Source organism: Hippocampus comes, unplaced genomic scaffold (assembly GCF_001891065.2).
Source record: "Hippocampus comes isolate QL1 unplaced genomic scaffold, H_comes_QL1_v1.1 scaffold104, whole genome shotgun sequence".
Taxonomy (NCBI): domain Eukaryota; kingdom Metazoa; phylum Chordata; class Actinopteri; order Syngnathiformes; family Syngnathidae; genus Hippocampus; species Hippocampus comes.
The window spans coordinates 5,596,538-5,617,290 of NW_017806072.1; the positions used below are offsets into that span (position 1 = coordinate 5,596,538).

The 20,753-nt window shown below is 41.5% G+C and overlaps 2 protein-coding genes, 1 long non-coding RNA gene and 3 other non-coding genes across 9 annotated transcripts in view; all 6 read right to left on the reverse strand.

The window, feature by feature from the left end:
• The window catches only part of LOC109530326 (WAP four-disulfide core domain protein 1-like), a 4,532-nt gene extending 3,521 nt beyond the window's left edge, over positions 1-1,011 (reverse strand). The window contains exon 1 of the mRNA XM_019893940.1: positions 958-1,011. Coding sequence (XP_019749499.1) covers positions 958-1,011 — 54 coding nt within the window. The remainder of the gene's footprint in view (positions 1-957) is intronic.
• Positions 1,012-1,278: 267 nt separating this feature from the next.
• LOC109530508 (WAP four-disulfide core domain protein 1-like) lies at positions 1,279-12,200 on the reverse strand. 4 transcript variants are annotated; one of them, XM_019894316.1, is made up of 6 exons: positions 11,718-12,198; positions 3,778-3,973; positions 3,612-3,695; positions 2,542-2,691; positions 1,909-1,959; positions 1,279-1,813 (listed from the first exon to the last, which is right to left on the reverse strand). In XM_019894316.1, exons 1-6 carry the CDS (start codon positions 11,817-11,819, stop codon positions 1,758-1,760), a joined length of 639 nt encoding a protein of 212 aa, XP_019749875.1. In that variant the 5' UTR covers positions 11,820-12,198; the 3' UTR covers positions 1,279-1,757. The 4 variants fall into 4 exon arrangements, with proteins under 4 accessions (XP_019749875.1, XP_019749876.1, XP_019749877.1 ...); XM_019894317.1 differs by having other exon boundaries at positions 2,551-2,691; positions 11,718-12,182; XM_019894318.1 differs by having other exon boundaries at positions 1,763-1,813; positions 1,900-1,959; positions 11,718-12,200.
• Positions 12,201-14,240: 2,040 nt separating this feature from the next.
• Positions 14,241-14,830, reverse strand: LOC109530333 (uncharacterized). Its single transcript, XR_002170997.1, has 2 exons — positions 14,542-14,830; positions 14,241-14,459 (listed from the first exon to the last, which is right to left on the reverse strand). It is a non-coding gene; the product is annotated as an uncharacterized LOC109530333 (long non-coding RNA).
• A 168-nt stretch (positions 14,831-14,998) lies between these two features.
• On the reverse strand, positions 14,999-15,070 carry trnad-guc (transfer RNA aspartic acid (anticodon GUC)). The gene has a single exon. It is a non-coding gene; the product is annotated as a tRNA-Asp (tRNA).
• Positions 15,071-15,368: 298 nt separating this feature from the next.
• trnad-guc (transfer RNA aspartic acid (anticodon GUC)) lies at positions 15,369-15,440 on the reverse strand. Its single transcript has one exon. It is a non-coding gene; the product is annotated as a tRNA-Asp (tRNA).
• Positions 15,441-15,696: 256 nt separating this feature from the next.
• trnad-guc (transfer RNA aspartic acid (anticodon GUC)) lies at positions 15,697-15,768 on the reverse strand. The gene has a single exon. It is a non-coding gene; the product is annotated as a tRNA-Asp (tRNA).
• Between the last annotated feature and the right edge of the window lie 4,985 nt (positions 15,769-20,753).

Genomic DNA, 20,753 nt, shown 5'->3' on the forward strand with positions numbered 1-20,753 from the left:
TATACATATACACACACACACACACACACACACACATATATATATATAGTACTAAATATACAACACTCACTCTGTAGTTTCATTGTAATCAGCAAAACTTGTCCACTAATAAGAGACTCTAGAACAGGAGTGTCATATGCATTTTTTTGTCACGGGCCATATCGTGGTTATGGTTTCCGTCTAAGGGCCGTTATGACTGAACTCATATAAAAGTATAATTATTTTATGTTAACACGTGTACACAACAAAATAATGGATGACGAGTTTTGTAATCAGAAGCCAGTAAATTGTATCTTCAACAATTTTCTAATTTACTTGAAAGAGGGACTGGTAACAAAAAATACATGCATTAGCTTGTAGTTGTATGTCAGTTTTGTTAAAAGTGAAGACAATTTGCAAGAAATATGAAGTTCCGATAGATAAAATGCTGTTGCTGCCCAGATCTCATTTTTGGGCCTTGAATTTGACACTTAAATTCCAGAGGGTGGAGTTGGGGGAAATATCCAAATCGGGATTGCATTTGACTAAATGTCTTTAATCAATTATGGAAGAAATGAGCAATCAACAAAAGTCTAATTCCTAAACTATGGTCTGCATTAATGTCTCATCTTTCCAAAGCTGATGTCATGTTGTCCTCTTTAGATCACAAACTAAATGAGACTAAGTCAGCAGTGCCTCTGCTCGTTGCAGCCACATAGCACACACCATTTTGTATCATTTTCATAAAGGGGAAGTCAAATCAAAAATGTTCTTTTACAATATTTTCTATGAGGTCCTACAAGTCTAAACATTGTATTCTGATTAACATTGTCCATCCATGCATCCATTTTATAATCCGCTTATCCTCACGAGGGTGGCGGGCGTGTTGGCGCCTATCCTAGCTGCCTTCGAGCTGTAGGCGATGTAAACCCTGAACTGGTTGCTAGCCAATCACTGATTAGTATTGTGTTTATTAACTATGAAGTTAGCAGCAAAAGCCACCATTTTTTCTCCATCTAAGGGTGTGGCCATTTTGCCACTTGCTCTCCACTGAAAATGTAACTGATTGTTACCTGAGCCCTGAGCAACTGTGATGTCATTTTCAGTTGACAGCAAGTGGCAAAATGGCCGCCCCCTGAGATGGATAAAAACAGTTGGATTTTGCTGCTTTATTCATATTCCACAAACGGAATCATAATCACAATACCGTGTTTAGCGTAGTGGGGCCGCACAGAACATATTAACGAAAAGACATTTTTTTTAGTTCACTTCCCCTTGAAAGACAGAATGAATCAACAGTCAATTTAACACCATCATTTATTATGCCCATCCCTATTTCTAATTATTTCTTGAACAAAATAGCCCCTCCACACAATTTATTATTCAATACAGATTATTGCTATGTTGAAAGAATAAAAACTACATACATGGACAATGGAAAATATATATTATTAATCTTTTTTTCCTTTTGAGATATTTGGTTAGCAGCATTGATACCCTCACTACTTCTCTCCTTCTCCTTTACTCAAAGATGACACTTAACGTGTCAAAGTTCCATCTTTCTTTGGCTGTGAGATAGTAACGTGCCTGAGGTTACGGCTTTGTGAGGAGAATAGAGGAGGTAGTAGCTTTTAATCTCTTCTGACTGAAGTGTGATGAAAAGCAGCCTTTACGCAAGTGTAAGTGCTGGAGCTGGGATGTCAGTTTAATTTGAGAGGTTACAACATAAAATGTAAAATGTAGTCTGAAAGCAGGAAAAAAAAGGGGGTACATGTTGCTTATCCCATGTGCTTGTGATGCTTCTCGTAGCCTCCTGCGTTGTTTGTGCTGGTACCTGCAAGGCAAAGCAACGGGTCAGGTGGACTCTTAATGCTTCACATGTAGTCGTGATGCTCGTGTGCTCCCATTTGTTCATATTACCTCACTTACCTAAGTAGTCCTTGTAGTCCTTGAAAAATTTGTGCCTTAGACCCCGTCCATCTGAAACAAAAAGAGGTGACAGTATAAAAGTCAAATCTCAGCATTCAATCAATCACAGCACACTTGAATATTGTATTCTCTTGATGACAAAATCCATGTGAATATTGAAAAATTCTTTTATGGAGCCAAAATAAGTCGAGCAAAAGCAGTTTACTATACTGTTGTATCATAATCAGTATCATAATCTGCGAGGAGTTCAATGCAGTAGAGGCACCATACTTTTGTGTACAGTATATGATTGAAAAATGTCACATAGTTTATAGCGGCTCTACAGTAGAAACAAGATTTTGACTCCAACGTGAACTTTGCATTTGACCAAAAGTCCTTACGTGCATATGAAGCATTTACCAATTTTGGGTTACAAAATAGTTATAAATAATATCAATGCAATTACTTTTTTTTACAGACTTTTTAATAGAGGACAGAAAGTAATGTAGAAATGGATGAAGCAATTTAAAAGTTTAGAGGAATAGGACTCCATGAGCAATAGCAGGTGACACAATTGCAAATGTCATTTTCGGTCATCAAGCACCCGATTCAAATGAAGAAGAGTACTGTATTTAAGTCTCCAAGAGTGCATCCAAATTCTACCAGAGTTGGCACGCTGCTTGATGCACTGTCCCCGGTTGGGGATTCCAGCGGCAGGATTTCCTGGGTTGATGATGTGGCATTCATATCCCGTAGGACAGTGGAGAGGTTCATCGCCATCCTCTGTTGTACTGCACGCCTCGGCTGGCCGTTAAAAATACACAAATACACATTAATCACAAGAGTACAAGCAACATTAGCTGAATGAAACATTTTTCATGAAGCAAAGGACAAATAGAGCTTCAGGCCTTGTAATGCTCAGCATCCATCGAGGTGCCTTCTGTACCTTGTCACAGTATGAAACTTGTCTTACCGTATGTCCCAGAGTTCAGGACACTGGCACATCGCTTTACTCATTTTCCCTCCATATTAGTCAAGATGTTCTCACCGTACCATATTAAAATGCATTACTGTTGTCACTCAGAAAGTGCTGCGCAACCATTTTTCCGAATGGATGTGCTGAACTGTCATCCCAGCGCGCTTCTGCTCGAATGGAACATTTTTCAATTTGAGCGCATCAGCAGGTGCCTCCTTCAAGCGCTGCCGTCTGCTGCCGCACGGTGCTGCACCATTGCAGTGTGCCAGCACATGAGTAGATTTGTCAATGGCACACTACGCTGTGCTAGTGGGAAAAGGCCTTCAAAAGGATGGTGCGTTCTTTTATTTTGGGGAGTGTTGTTAGAAACTCCCACTGCACCCAAGGAGGACACTGTTAGAATCACGAAAGTCAGAATCAGAGTGCTACATGTTTTTTGCAGTGAACGAATATCACTAAGCGCAGAATCAGTGTTGTTCACTGAGAGATTAAATCATCTCCACTCCCCGCTATCACTCTTGCGGCTCAGCTCAACTTCACTGGAAAGAAATGAATACATTTTCGAAACTTCACTCTAAATATTTGTTGTATCTGCTGTAGATGATGCCCATTCATTAATAGACAGCAGTTGTGACGTGTTTAACATTTAGTTGAGCTCTGCACTTGTTTGTTCGTGATTTATAATGGCCTGGAGAAGCCCCAGGCTGACAATGCAATGTTTCTAATAACCGGTCATTCATGTACTCACCCTGCAGCACTTCCTCTGGACCATCTAGTAGCCAACCGTTGCCCCCTAACCACCGAGGCTTGGGCTGCACCAGCCAGTCGAGGACTACTCGTGATGACACAGACACGGAAATAGTTATAAATATTCATGAACAAATCAATGCATTGAACTTGGTGGTTCCACACACCTGGCGGGGGCTGAACGGATTCCAGGCAGGCATAGATGCAGCCGTTGTAGCAGCAGCGTTTATGGCGCTCACACTCTGAGTCCGAGCGGCAGCCTGGCACCTCACAGGCCCTTTCTGGGAGCATCTGAGGGGGTGGTGGGCAGCGGTCATTTTTCTGGTGCTGTGTGGACTGCGGGTGGTTGGGATACTCGTAGTCCTGCGAGACCAGAAGGGCAAGTTGCTGAAAAATTGCTTCCAGTGAATGTCTCCATAAAGTCGACCACTAGAGAGCAGCAAAGTGTGCGGTAGATGTGTTACATACACGGAGCCCCATACATGACATTTGAAGAAGAAAAAAACCCGACTTTGTGCACACGCTGTAACTATGCACGAGGAACCAGTCTGTGGGCACGGACTACTGCTATGTGTGCACAAAATAGAAAGTGCGCACAGTACTTGTTCATGGATATCAATGCCTTACTTGAGTTAATTTTGAAATTGTCTCTCGGAATCAATCATGGTGGCTGACTACAGTCAAGCCGATTGATGGAGCTCCATTATTTGAGTTCGCAAAACTGTGAAGACAGACTTGAAATGGAGCACAATATTCAAATTGCAGTGTTCATGGGCACCGACGTACAGATAACGTGCACCCCTGGTTATAGCTTTGCTTCTCAACTGTTATCACTCTGAGACCTGTATTTTCTATTGAAACAGTACCTTTTGAAAACATGAACATCATATTTTTAAACATAGCTAGCTACTCATGCTTACGTTTAAAAGTGCCTTTCGGTGCACCTTATTAGGAAACTGAACATGACAACGTGCAAAAATATGCATTTTGGCGCTGATCTCTCTTTAGGAAAGAATAAGATAAGTAGTCTGTCTTATTTTTAAGAAACAAAGGCCGCAGACTAAATGCACCTACAACCGTATTAACAGTGTGAATTATTAGAACAGAATAGAATGGGGCACAACTTTGTAAGTATCTCACAGTTTGCAGCATTAAGTTGAAAACAAAAATGCCCGCACACTATTTTGCTGTACATTTTTTAATACATGTCCGTGATCCACCCAAAATGGCTTTGCAACCCATATGTAGGTCCTGACCCACCAGTTGAGAATCACTGTGTTCTATTGTTTGGCTGAAGTACAGACTACCCACTGCCTTGAAAATGTCTTGACCTGGATCGGGAGGGTAGTTTACTGTACACGGATTTCCATGGTGCATCTGAGAGCGAACAGAAAGTAGGCCACAAGACCCGGAGGCAAGCAACTTCTCATGTCACACACCATGGCGGTTGTGACAGACATAAATTTTCAAGGCCCGAGTGTACTTTTGCATGCCGCCAGGAATGCACACACTGCTTCTGACATCTGCCCTTGTGTGCAAATGTGGTGGAATGTGCATCACAGCCATTGTCTTTGCGGTTTGATGTTGTGAAAACTTGGATTCTGTTATTTGAGGCCAACATTCCTTTCGAGGTTCGGTCATAGTTCCTACATATCCGTTTTCTCATCGTTGCTTTGGAAAAACCTCATCGTCTCATATTAGTTTATACAGTCGTCTGCACGATCCCATCTGCAAATTCATAACAGCCAGAATATAACAAGAGAAGCAGCATGTTCGACAAGTAGTTAAGTCACATGTACAGCAAGGAGTAGTTTGCCACAGTATGGTTAAAAACGGCAAACATTGATCTGGCATGTGTGCCAACTGCAGGATGTGTTGGCGGCCTGCCGATAGCTGCATCAGCTTCATCTAAATCAATGATCTCTCAAACGTTTCTCCCCCCCAAATATTAGCATCATCGCAATTCATTATGGTATTGTCCCACTGCGGCTTATACCGCATTCAGAATTTGCCCTACTGATCAATCATGTTTTTATCCCAACACAACTTCACTGAACATTTAACCAAAACTGCACTGCTTGTTGAAAATGGGGCTACACCCCCACTTTTCTACTTTCCAGTGCTTGTGGTTGGTTTCTTCTCGGTTTGCGGTGCGTAGTTTGTCTTTTTCAAAGGGGAAAATTGCATACACCACACTGCACTGAACACATCCGCCTGGATGAGACACGCTAACAAGCAATTGAGAAGAACAAAGGTTTCTTCGATGTATTTCATCGTGCATGGGTGTTGGCCAAGGAGACAAATGTTATTTATTTAATAGGATAATTAGGGCAGCAAGAAAACTGCTGCAAAGCAGATGCAGCAAAAAGACTACGATAGTGTTTGTTTAATAGCAACCAGCGGCCTTTGCTTAATCTGCATTATAAATGTTGTGACAATGATGGAGCAACCAGCAGTGGTTGACGTCACACATATCGTCGCCTTCCTAAAAGTATTGGCTTAGTACCCAATTAACGGAAATGAACCCCTGTATATTCATGCTTGGACATTCTCAATTTCTCTCCTTTGTGGGTATTTTGGGGGAAACCTATCCTGCATCAATTGCTGAATAACTTACCAATTTGGCGCTTTGTGCTCTACAATAGGAATTGTCCGGCGCCATGTGGTTACATCATGGTTCCGAAGAAGTAGAGTGAGGTGAGTTGAGGAGCTTCACATCGACTAAAGTAGTCATTTGCTGCCTTCTTGTGTCAAATATAAGCAAGTACAGTCCTATATAACACTTTTAGAGGGGGAAATTCATAACTTGCGAATTTTAGCTATTTGTGCCAGGGCTCGATTGCTATCCACCGTAAATGGCGGGGATTCATTGTACGTGGTTACCTGCTTTTGCCAGTGCACATTTCAATGGTGAGTTGAGCTACGGCAAAGTGAGCGAACCACGAAACGAGACAATAATGTTCCTCCCTTCCAACATAGGTTGCATGGTCAGTTTTCTAATCTGTAATGGTTGCGTGTTGCAGTAGACTGAATATTTCCTTTGTTTTTTGTTTTTTATTTCCAAGTCTGATTCATTCAGTTCACATCTGTTTGCTTTCCCAGCCTCCTTGGATCCTTCTGTGTACTGGATCCCAAATCAGGTAATCAGCCTGTAGGCTGCACACAATGTTTCAAAGTGCGCTGTTTATTTGGCAGGGTTGACAAACAAGCTCACAATCCAGCTCGGGAAATAAAAGCCAATGATGTTTGGCATGGAGAGAATCATCACACGCTCAGAATGTGTGAAAAAAAATCTTTCCACGCAAATGAGTTTATTCTGCCAGCATTTAGTTCACCGGGCTGATGGTTGTTTGAGTGGTTGTTTCACACTTCATGTCGTTGGAAACATTTCTTACTTTTGCTCTAGTGTATGAACTTTCAAAACATGCAAATGATTACTTTGTAAGACAGTTTTATCTTTCATGCTTATTGTTCTTAGTCGCCTTTTTACTCTGGAGCAACTATATTTAACAACCATTCAAGACATTTTGTTTTCTGATTGTAATGTGTGTAGAATCCATTCATTTTTATTCGGATTTGTTCAATGAAATAGTGGTATTTCATTCGCAATTATGAACTTTAGTCCGGTTAAACTCATGCACAATTGGCACAAAGTCGACTGGGACTGGATAATGGCAAATTACTACTCATTATCTTCTGTCCGATCTCTTCCCAAGTGCTCCTGCAAAAATCTCCAACAAAATCTTGAACGTTTCCTTCCTGTTTGACATGATGCTTTTAATACATAGCAGACCCCATTCATTCATCTTTTCACTTTACACATCGCATCATACTCCTCATCCTCAACACTACGGACAAATTCATTCTCTCATTAGGTCACTGATGGTGTTGTTCTTCATCCCCTGACTTTGCTATTCCGGTGTCCTCCCACATTCCAAAAGAGAGGTTAATGCAACACTCTAAATTGTCCCTAGGTGTGATTGTTGTTTGTGATTGGTTGTTTGTCTCTGTGTGCTCTGCTGGCAACCAGTTTGGGGTGTCTCCCACCTACTGCCCCAAGACATCTAGGATTGGCTCCAGCTCGCCCTCGACCCTTGTGAGGATAAAGCGGATTAGAAAAAGGATAGATGGATGGGTTATTATTATTATTATTGTTGGATAGGGCCTTCTTTGCACACACACACACACACACGCATACGCATACGCACACACACACACACGAACACACACACACACACACACACGCACACACACACACACACACACACACACACACATTTGTTTGCTGTACACTCTAAACGCCAAGGTCACAGTCGTGGCTAGTCTTGCGTTAACAAGAAAGAACATGTCTTTCAAGGGAGGTCGCCCACAGCAGGCATCTGGTTCCTAACCAGATGCTCGGTGTGGCATGTAACCAATGGCGAGCTCTTAGGTTGTCAGGACTCATTTCACTTTGCTGCACCTGCAGTCTTTTTGATGTACTGGTTGTGTTTATTATTTTACTTTTCGTTAACTGTTTTGTAAAGTGCTTTTTTCCAGCTGCAGATGTTGTCAAAGCGCGATATCAATCAGGATGTCTTGTATTGTTACCATAAACAGAGTTGGTAATAAAAGTACCGCAGGTTGCCTGACTGTCCTTGAGTTATGGCAGAATCTCATTTACATATACAAACTGAAACATCATGCAACAGTTTGTTATAATTCATCTTACATGAAGATAATTTCTAGCAATTGCAACTGTACAAGAAACCGTATGTGCACACCAAAGCCCTAACGTTGTTGCATTTCCCCCTCAAGATAATGCTAACTTTCAGAGAGGGACTAGTTCAACAATATTTTAATTCATTAGTGTGGTTGTAGTTTGCAGTGATGTCAAACTGCACTGAAAAATATTGGATGCGTATTTTCCGTTGTGGTCAATCGATGTACATTTTAAATAATCATCCAATAAAATATCTGGGAAGAATCAATCGCGCCTGGACTTGAAAAATGGCATCCCACGGCAGACGGTTTTAAAACATTCTCGCGTGTTTTATCTGGAGATCATCAATAAATGACATTCCGCAACTTGAACGCAGGCAGTGTTTACTAAAGCTGACTCGCATTTGTCATGCATTCACAGAATTTGCCTAGTTTTACTGCTGTAAGTTAAAAATGAATCCATCCATCTCTCCATTCAGGATACACCTCCTCCAATACACCTTCTCAAATTTAATTTGACAGGAAACATCTCCACTTCCCCTTCTGTTAAACATCACTTTCAGAAATGGTAAAACTCTCCCTGAGAGAACGTTTTCCTAGTGGGCCCAGGCCAAGTCATGCATATGTTTGTGAATGTCTACAGAGCCGCTGCCTCTCACAAGAGTCCGTGAAACTGCGAAGATTTTGGGTGGAGGCCTCCCCTCTTTCGTGCTTGCAGACATGCCCATACAAGTGCGAACCAGACTGTTATGTCTGCATGACACTTATGATGTGTATGAAGTGTAGGTGCTTTTTAAAGAAAATATCTCTGCGGTTGAAAGCCAGTCTTTCATCACACACAAGCTTTCCTGTTTACTTGCTTGTTCCTACTTTTTGTCGCTTTTTCCACGACCTCTTCTTGTGTCTGTCTGTCAGGCATGTCTGGCTCCAGTCTCTTTCGAGCACCGAGACAAAGTTGAGTAACTGCTATTGTTGACCTTTCAACTGGGTCAAAAAAAGAAAAAAAAAAGGTTCCGATAGGAGAAGAGGTGATGAACGCAATATAAGTGAGAGAAACCACAGATGTGACCACAGGTCAAATGCGCAATGAAGAATCGGTGAAGAGCAAACATAAGCGGCAAGATGCGATAGTAGGTGGACATGAAGGTCTGGTTTGCTGAACTTGACAGCTTTAGAATGATCAAAATGCATTGATTCAATTGGAAAAAATGCAGACCACCGACAAAAAAGAAAAAAAAAAGCAGTAGCATATCCTATCTTCAAGGGATACTTCACATATGTATGCCATTTGCAGCAGTAAAAAAGTTATTTCATTTGTCTAGAATTAATTTGATAACTATTATTCCTCGTGTATTTCTCACTGAATAACTTTTTTAAACGGTTTTTAAAATAATATTGCTTGCCGCCAGGTTCATTGAACACGTCACGTGTGTCAACTTTGGACTAGGCTGCACAATGATATACACACCCACACACATTCATCTGCCTGTTCTTGTGCACACCGGGGGCTTGCGTAAGTACACTTTTTGTAAAAAGTGTGGAATAACATGCCATTGTGCACCTGTTTCTGTTCAACCCCTTGCAAATGCCTGCCATGCCTTATGGCATTGTTTTCTTTGTGTCCTCCCCTGTGTGTGTAGTATGTCCGGCAGTATATTACACACGGTAAGTTTCGTTGGACCCATTATGGACGTATACCCATGTGTTGCAAATGTTGCCATTAAAGTGAAATATATCAACATAACGGTGTCTTTTCCAGTTCTTATGTGTTTTCCAAGCTAAGTAATTGCTATCAATCAAGTCACACATGCACAATGAATGAAATCTTCCTTTAGCTTTAAAGATGAAAATGTGTCATGTGTAAACAGATATAACTACCGGTACTTGAAAAGGCAGAACGATTATCTGCTCTGCCTTCAGATTGGAATTATATTTAGCTGTAGTATGACTTCAGACAGGGTGTGTGTGTGAAATGGAAAAGAAATGAAGGAAAGGTCTGAAAGATACAGAGATTTAAAAAAAGAGGCAAATGGTTTCTGAACAGCCGTCTCAGCATGTTCCTATCAGAACGGCTTTGCGGCTGAAATGCAAACTTTGAGCCCATCCCATACACCGAGATGGATACACCGTGTGAGCGAAAAAGAAGCACATGGCCTGAGGGGAGTCAAAAAGATTTTTCTCAGGAGAGGTGAACGGGTAACAGCCTAAATCAAGAGAAGAGGAAGAGCCAAAAATGTTGTCAACTGGTCAGAAAGTGAGATCATTGAAGCACAAGAGGATGACAAGGCATTACGCTACACTGAACTTTTGATCACTCGGCCACACTGAGCTGAGTTAACAAGCAGGGGCCCGGTCTGTCCGTCTCTCTCTCTCTCTCTCTCACACACACACACACACACACACACACACACACACACACACACACACACACACACACACACACACACACACACACACACACACCGCGTTACGAGCTCCCATGAAAATATGAAAACGGGTGACTTCTTGTGTCTGCTCCACATAAATAGGTTTGCTCTTATCGGTGTCCATTTTTCACGCTATAAGCCAAAGCTTCACCGTTTTCACAACTGTTACTGAAGAAAAACAAGCGGTAGCCCCTTCTATAAATGTTGGTTCATTTCAGAATACAGCCAGTGGAGCAGACTAAAACTGTACATATGGAACTTGATCTGTGAACATATTCAATACAAGTTTTTTTTTTATTTTAGAGTTACTTTTTTTTTTCTGGAGCTGTTTTTCCTGAAACGTATATTTCTCTTGAGAATAATGGTTAACTGTGACTAATTCAACAACTAATGGTGACGGTATGTGTACATTAATATGTAACAAATTACAGAAAAAACTGTGTGTTGGATGTTCAGCTTGTGTATTAGAGACCCTGCACATTTATGGTACTCGGTGCCATGTCATTCATCGTACTACAAAACAGCAATTTAATGGTACAGTTTGGAGTAATACCTTCAGTGTGTCATCAACCGATGTTTTCCCTTTTGGCTATGGGGCACAAATAACTGTGCTCCACTGAGTCTGCTCAGCCACAGAAATGAAATGTCGATTTCCTGTAATGTAATTTAGCGGTTGATATTCAGCATTTTTCAAAGCATCATTCCAAATATCGAATGAGACATCTATTAATACATTCCACAGACATTTAAAACATGCAAAACATTTAAGTGCAACAACAATAAAAAAGACAAAACCGCCGTCCAACTTTGACTTTTCATCTTGGCATATGCTTTCAAATAGTGCAGCCACTGTGCGGTATCTCCGGTAGATTTAAACTACTTCCGCAAACAAAAATAATAAATGAAGTCCCTACATTTTAATTGACATCTCTTTGAATTGAATGCTTTTGAGGCTATGAGGGTCACATGATTAGTCCCACCTTTTGGTTGAGTCCTCTTTTCCTGATTCGTCTGGCATCACTTCCTGTGGAGAGCACCAACAGGGACAACAGCAACACCAGAGATCCCGGCATGGTGCACATCGAGTTCCTGCACTTTGAATTCCAACTGCGTCCTCAGAGGTGCTCCTTCTTCCTCAGTTTTCTGTTAAGTTTGTCCACCGGGCAAACCAGAGCTCGTCTGTGTGAGCTTTTGCAGCTGAGGCAGGCAAGCAGACTCTGGTGCTCATGTGAAGCCAAGATTACACAAGCATTCTCCAACAGGACCTGCCTTTCTATTCGCTTGAGGAAAAGTGCGGGCCAGCGATAGACAGACGGAAAGGGAATAGTTGAGAGGGGAAGAGGGGGGAGAGGCAATGCAGGGGAGAAATGTACGAGGGACCAAAGAGGAATGGCAGCTGTCTGTGCATCAGAGTTGTCTGCTGGCACACTGTGCGCACATGTCTTTTTGGGAGGGGCGGCGGGGGGGGGGGGCTCAGGGAGTGAGAGAGACCTCCCCCTTGCCCTCCCGTTTCATCACCTTCCACATCTGGGGTTCCTTATGTGGATTTTTAAGTCAGGAAAATGTGAAAAGTATTTCATAGTTTGCAGTTTAGATTTACATGTTGCTGGTGAGCTTTGTTGACCCCCTTGGCTGACGCTGGTGTCTGCATCTCCTGGAGAGGATGATTTACGAGAGTGTGGCTGGGAAAGCCGCACAGGAGTTTTCATGTGTTCAACTCGGTGATCCCTGCAGTATTGACCGAGAAGGAATGATACATCCGTTACGCTTTGAGAAAATTGACCAATTTTTGATGTTATCGTCTTGCCTTCTGGCCTGAGCTTTTGCACTTTCTGTCTTTTGGACAAATGTGTGTTAAGCAAACCGTACTCTGACCCTTCCACCCCTCCCCTTGTTCCACTCACAGTGTCAAGCCGTGAAGGGGAGAAAGAATGCTAAGCCCGCACAAATCTCAGTCATGATTAGTTTTACAGGAACAAGCCTCGTGTCATTGGGAGGCCCCAGCTACAGTACAGAAAGGGCAGATAAATACCACGACAATGAATGGGCGAAAGAGTGACAAGCAAACATGGAGTGTGAAGGAACAGCGTACTGGTATGATGTGTATCTGGTCAAACATGCTGTATGTGGGTATCACCGGACTGAAACATTGGCCGCGGTAGCTTAAGAAGAAAAGAGGACAAAACAACTAGAATTGAAAAAATCAAATTCAGTGTTGACTGCATTTAGAGCAGACATGGTACAGTTTTTCTTAATTTACTAAAAATAAATGACAGTGGTGAACCCAGTTCACCCCCTCCAGCATTCGATAGGTCCCCATTTTGAAACAGGGAGAAAAGAATCTCTCCTGCCTTTTTGACTCCCAATTGAAAAAAAAAAAAACGCAGCACAAAAACTAAAAAAAAAATCACTTAAAACTACTCCATGTGGAGGAATCGAACCCCAGTCTTCTGCAAAACAGGTGGAGATACTGTCCACTTTACTAACGAGGAATACACTTCACGTTAACAGCCTTACCCACCAAAAGCACCAATGTTATCAGGCAGGTTGACAGCCCTGCTAAGCAGAGGACAAGGAGGTTTCTGTTTCCACAGTGCAGAGCAAGGGTGGGCAAATATTTTGGCTCTGGGGCCACACTGGCTTTTAAAATTTGACAGATGGACACAAGATACGGTATATATAAAAAAAACTGCATTTGTTCACAGTCCATATCAAACATCAACAGAACAAAAGCACCAAAGTATTGAGTTTTTTAATGAGAACAATGTTGTTGATCACCCATTTTTGCCAGTGCATTGCTGTAGATGGGTTGTGATTATGATCTGACCAGTCGAAGTAGAGAAGGGGTCGGGAACGTTTTTGACTAAGAGAGCCATAAAAGCAAAAGATTTGGAAATGTATTTCAGTGAGAGCCATATAATATATAAACTGTATTTTAAAAGTGAATTCAACAAAATGTCAGTATAATAAGCCTCTGTATTCTTTTAAATAACTTTGTTTTAATACTCACCATTAATGTGAATGGTTTTCCGTTCCTCACGATTGGTAAAAATCCAGAAAAACTTGTGGAATTATCGTCAGCTTGCCGGGTCATTACGCGGAGTTGCTGCTGGCTAGCTTGCACCATGCTCGATTGCTCGCAGAGTATTTTGATGCGAATGTAGCATGGCGCATGTCAAAGTGCCGCTTTCCATTTGACCGTTTCATCAATGGTATTTTGTCATTGCAAATCAGACACACCGCAGAACCTGTTCTCTCCACAAAGGCGAATCCTTCGGTCCATTCGTCCTGAAGTCTAAATGAGACGAGTAACAGACCTGGTCGCTTTTCTTTCAATTCACTCAGTGTCTCGAACGTGACATCCCGTCGCTCGATCACCACCCAAGACAGCGCTGCTCAGCTGATGTCGTGCAACGAACTTTTGAAGCCAGCCACGGAACGCTTCGAAGTCCTCGATGCTCATAGTTAGCGCTATATAGGTCGCCTTCTCTCTTATTAGCGTCTTTTTTTGGCACGATAATAGGTAAAGCACTCCAGGAAATTGCCAGAATCGGACTGAGCAAGAATGGCTTCCTTGTTTGATAAAGTCTCGTAGATTTGAGTCTTTCCGACTACAAGCGTCTCTTGAATGTTTCTACTTTCTAACCCGCTTCGCTTAATCGGATGCATTCCACTTTCTCTTCCGCGGTCATTACCGTTCCTCTTCGTTTGGACGCCATGATCTACAAGGGCGTAAATGTAAATGAATGAAATTAAAATCTTTCGCAATTCCAATAAAGCTCACTGCAATAAAGAGTCACTTACATGTCGCCGTTTTGGATTCAATGATCGACAATAGCGGCGCGGACACAGTTATTGTGTAGTATCGAGCAGGACTTGCTTGAGTTGGTGCTGCTAGGGCTTCCGTATGGCTTCCGGGTACCGGAACTTCCATTTTTTTATGAATCGATCGTTACTGCAACAGAGTAGTAGAACGTTTATTTTTTCAACGGGTTTGGGAATTTCTGTTTGACAGAGGTTCGTAGGTGGAAGATAAGATCTCTCCCTCTCCCTCCCTGTGCTCTGCAACTTCAAGTCACTGCGCCACCTGGCGTTGAAAATGCCTGTCATTACAAGTCCAAATGAAATGAATGCAATCAATTCAAATCGAACTTGAATTGTTTACCAATCTTCGGCGGCCCGTAGTTTGCCCACCACGACAGAGGACCGGCCGTTCGCTTCACATGTGGAAGGTCCGGGTGAAATTCACAAAAACCAAGAACTCCCCGTCGGGGAATCGAACCCCGGTCTTCCGCGTGACAGGCGGAGATACTGTCCACTATACTAACGAGGAATGAGTACACAGAGTACCAGCCTACACACGAAACCAAAGGCAACGCTATCAGGCGGGTCTGATCTGCGACCAGAGGATTTACGGTCGTCTGTTTCCATATCATGTTCGTCTAACACGCGAAATATAAAATGCATTGGTTTGAGCAATTTCAGTACATAAATAACAGTTTCAATTTTGTATTGATAAAGGTAATGCTGAACCATCAAGTCAGAAAGCTGTGACATGCAGACATAAACGTGTCGTGGTTATCACGTTCGCTTCACACGCGAAAGGTCCCGGTGAAATTCACAAAATACAACTCCCCGTCGGGGAATCGAACCCCGGTCTTCCGCGTGACAGGCGGAGATACTGTCCACTATACTAACGAGGAATGCGTACACTTTAGAACCAGCCTACTTCTCAAACCACTTACAACGCTATCGGGGAGGTCAGCCCTGCGAGCAGAGTATTTACGGTCTGTTTCCATGTCATGTTGCCGAACACGCGACATATAAAATGCATTGGTTTGAGCAATTTCAGTACACACACACAACACTTTTATTTTTGTGTTGATAAAGAGAATGCGGAACCATCAAGTCACACTCGCTTCACATGTGGAAGGTCCCAGTGAAATTCACAAAATGTAACTCCCCGTCGGGGAATCGAACCCCGGTCTTCCGCGTGACAGGCGGAGATACTGTCCACTATACTAACGAGGAACACGCACTGCAGCCACTTGTAGCAGTCTAAAAGGCTCTATCTGTAGCTACCATAGTGCCACGACGTGCTTTTCTTCTCGGCAGTTTACAAGCAAAACTGTCCCTGGCGAATTTCCCACTGTCTTTATTTAAACGATATTGCCCCTTCTCACATAAATCATGACGATCCAGCTGAATTGCTTTTCTGGAATTTATACATTCACATGAAAGAAACAGTTGTGCCCATGTGCATTGAAGTGTGCAGGTCACGCATATGCTTCATCAGAATTTAACCCACAGCGCTGCATGATGCATGAAATATCAGAATTCTGATATAAAATTGAGAATCTTGCCAACCTTGTTTTTTTTTCTTCATTGGCCCTAATCATCTACCGTATTTTGATGACCAGGCTTCTTACTTTTATTTTGCTCCTCTTGAAGAACTGATGATCACTAAAGCTCTCTTTGCAGGGTGATGGATGGATATTTTGTCAATCCAGGCAACACATAATGGAGGCGTAAACGTGATGAATTAGCAATTGTAATAATAAAATGTAGATGACTCCTGAAATGATTATTGGCAATAACAAAATGTATTTGAGCCAAATTGCTATGTAAATTCCAAATGCAAGTCCATCTTGTGCATCTGGAGAGATTATGGAGCTCTTCGTGCATAGCAAACTATTGTTGTGCTTGTTGTTTGTCGTCGTTTTGAGCTCTCACATGGTTAATAAGTATAAACAGCATTACAGTATTACCCAGACAGAAAGAGTTCAGATGGTGCGGCTGTATCCAATGTGTCAGCCAGTAAGTATATATGCACATTCTTATTGTTTGAGTAACATTTTTAATGTATTTTAACCATTGGAGGAATCATTCAAAGAAAGTACACTAGTCCACTGTGTGGAAATAACCGAACAACAGATGAAAATGAAGTGTTGTACGTTGTCATCTTTTGAGATTTGATGAAATGGACACATCGGGACATGTGGAAAAACTGATGCAATCGTATCCTCTTTCAAACTGCTACTTTTTGAACACAGAATATTTGTGAGATTAGGAAAAACAAAACAAAAAAAACTACTTGGCTGCAGATGTTTAAAGCCGTTGATCATAATGTTTTATTTACACTGTCCACCTGTTTTTCAATCTCACTTCACTTTATTGGAGCCACTCGTTGCCATACATGCTGTATTTGTTTGAGTGTTTAACTTAACATATTTAAATAAGGGTGTCAGTGATGTCTTCTTCACAATGCAACAGTTTCGTATCAGTTTTACTTGATGACATCTGAGTTCATTCATTTAAAATGCTCTTTTTTTTCGTGCTTTGCATATCTGTTGCAATAAAATGTGCAATAAAAATTCAGTGAGCATTTGTATTTGATTTGTTTTAGGTGGAGCATAATATTTGAGTGATTGTTGAGGACAAATTGATCATGGATGTCTTTATCTTGTTTGGTTTCTTGACGCTTCCCTTAGTTAGACAACGCCTCTCTGCTGCGACGTTAATGTAAAGAGATGTGCTGTCTGAAATATGATACATTGACTTCAGGCCATTTCGGATGCTGCAGAGTTAACAACAGCAGCAACAAAGAACAAAAAAAGGGTTAGAGAAGTGGTCTGGCCTAAGAATGTTGTTGAAATGTGAAAAATGAGAAGCCAAAAAAAGAATAAAAGTGAAGATAGAAGTCCCAATATGGCAGCTCCCTGAGGGGCGTCGCACAACTGATCAGGACATGATTGACACAAAACAAAAGGTAATGGGAGAAGAGCTAAAATTGGTTCTTTGTTTCAAGAACTTGCATGGCTATGGATGCAAAAAAAGTGAGAATGTGAAAAAGTAGAAAGAAAAAAAAGCAAGCGGATGAAGGAATTTAACGAGATAAAATGTTTGTTGAAAAACAGGTTTTGGTGACATTTGTACCAAACGTTCGCTGCAGCAACCCCCCCCTCCCCCCTCCCCCCAACCCCCCTTTTTTAAAATGTTTTTTTCACTGGAGCACCTTGAATGAAACACAAATAATGCATGTGTACAAGGATGACCGAATTAAATCAATGAACACTACTGAGAGCTACGGATTCTCTGTCTCATTTTAGGCCATCTTTAGGCAGTGTTGCAAGAAAAGGAAGTCAAGAGAGCGAATTCTAAGCAAAAATGAAACTTGCATGCAACTGACCCTTTGCAGGGAGTGTTATGCATATCAGGTTGCTACTTATACACTTATTCAACGAAAATCCCTGTAGTAGGGCTTATGATTCTTCATTAAAATCTTTGTCTGGTCTCTTCTAATCAGTGATGACGGCAGAGCCTGACTTCCCCCTTTAATGACTGCGTCCTATCCTTTATCCTTTCATGGCCCTAACCAGCACAAAGTCTTTGCATACTTTCTGCTACCTCAAAGTTTTCCAACTAAGATTGCTTTTTTCCCCCTCTGCTTTCTTTTTTCTTGCTTTGAGTTTTTTTCCCCCATTATCTGCAGCAAAGCCTACATACTGGGAGACCCATCAGTTTGAAGTTTCAGAGGATTTCTCTACCCAGTTTTGCCTTTTTCTTCATCGCACTCCTCCACCTCTGACTTCCACTTCCTCATTAACCTGCCAGCGAGCATTTGAAACTATTGCACCAATACAACATTTCTTAATTTAACCCTCAGCAGCAAGGTCAGGCAAAAAAAAAAAAAAAAAAAAAGTAATGCAAGTAAACAACTCTCCTAAACTGTTTCTGTGGAGACTTTTGGGTTAGGGATTACCGGTGGGAAGTCAAAATAACCAGAAGCTTCACCAAGATTTTAAAGCTTTGCTTACATTTTTTGTTTTATTGGACGTGATACTGAGAAGGGTCAGAGAAGGGTCAGATAAAGCTCACTTGGTTCTCCTTCTTGGAGGTGGATGTGAAAAGTGGCCCATGCATTCGCCAGTAGTGAAAGCACATGCATGAGATCCTGCACATTCTAGCCTTGAGTGTGAAAAACAAGCCGGTGCACTTCGCCTAAAGACAATGTCTCGATGTGTATGGCGTATGTACGTGTCAACATCCTGCCACTTGCACTTCTTCACTGAACAGTCATGTCCCTTGTCTGGCTTCAACAAAATTAATTGCAGCCATGGTTACATTGTCCCAAGCTATCACTGGCAAGATTCCATTCCATTATTGTGTGTGGAGGCAGCAAATCATTACCAAGCCACCAAATTTCACTTGTCAATTATTGGAGTTTGTGTGACACATGAAATCGCCATACACAAATACAAAAGAATGGAGACAACTTCGAACTTGAAGTAAAAATACTCGGGTGTTGATGTCACCTGATGGACACGTAATTGCACCATTAAAAACATTTTTAATGTAATCAGGATTTGAAATATTATATCTTGCTCATATTGTACTGAACAAGACACTTTCTCGGGTCAAAGGTTACATTTCCAGTTCTATGATGAGTTGAGTTGAGTTCTCATCACACCAAAGAAAAGCAATGCAAATTTGTGGATTTCATCCTTCGATTTCTCACGGTAAGTATCTCGAAATATACTAATTTCCATGTGACTTCATACATGATGAGTACATTTTGGACTTTTGAGGCATGTTTTTTTTGTGGGGGGGGTGGTAGGGGGGGAATGTGAACTACAAATTCTACTGTTGTAACATTAGTGGCATTCAATAGCACAGGAATGTACACTGTACATTTTCGAACCCATCTTGTGTCATCTGTGAGGCACGTGCTAACCGTTGCATCATTGTGCTTCTCTTACAATGCATGTTTCATCACACCTTAATACAACGGAAATTATGTCTAACTTAATTTCTTTGCTACATATGTGTGCGTGTGTGCACACAATGTGCCTTATGCTAAACTCAAACTTCCACGTCGACCTTGAGGCAGCAGTTTATTCTGTAGGTACACAGCTTCAGGAAGTGCTCAGACAGATTAGAAATGGCTGCTTTCCTCTCGAATAATGAGGGGCCTCCCTTTCCTGTTGGCCTTCAACCATTCCATGTTGAGATTCTTTACATTTTGATTTTGCAGCAGACAACAAATGGTTCCAACCGTATTTCATATACAGTATAACCACCTGTCTTTGTATTTATTGCGCTGTGTGTTTCTTGCACTGTTTGTACATACCGCAGAGAGGAGCGAGTCAGAGGTAGAGGCGGGGGCCAGTATTTGTAAACTTCAGTTGAGAATTTGTTATTGTAGATTTACTGAGGGTGACCTGTTTATTCAAGCAGCTGCATTTGCGTTAGACCGTGTGAACTCGGTGCCTCTTGTTTGTTCAGGAATATAAAGCGAGTTTTCTCAATGGTTGCACATACTAAACATGTTGCAGATGAAGAAAATTATTTTTTTCCCCCCAGTTGACATTGTGGAAGAGAATTCACTGAACTGCTTCCAAACTGCTGTACTGTGTTGTGTTGCTCTACGTCATTTACGATGTTTGTGAGGGAGTTACATCCTTTTGGATTTGCTGTTAGTTACATTATTCATGGATATTTTGGCAGTTTAATTGTTGAAGAAATAATTTATTGCATTTCAACTATTTCATTTGAATATGTATTTCCTTTTGGCACAAACGATGCAGTTACAAATTTGCTTGATTAAAAAAAGTGACTTGTCACAGCTGCCAATGCAACACCAGCAGTATTTCACTAGAGGGCGGTCGAGACTCATTTTCACCCTTGGAACATGATGCACACAAAGTACTGTACGTGTACTTGATTTATTTACATTGTTCAAGCCGTCGAAATAGATCACGCTGTACTATGGTCTTTATTCGTCACGTTTTATCCTACACGTAGGGCGTCTGTAATTATATTGCAGCAAGGTTCTGTATCACATTACTACTTGAAATTGTTCATAGATCGATTCGCAATAAAGAGGTAAACACTCCCACAAGTGTGCTACAATCAATGTACTGTATCTATTATCCAATCCCAAATTGGCTAAAGATAGTTTAAAAAAACATTTTTACAAGTGACCAGTATGGTAACTCTTCATACTAATACAACGT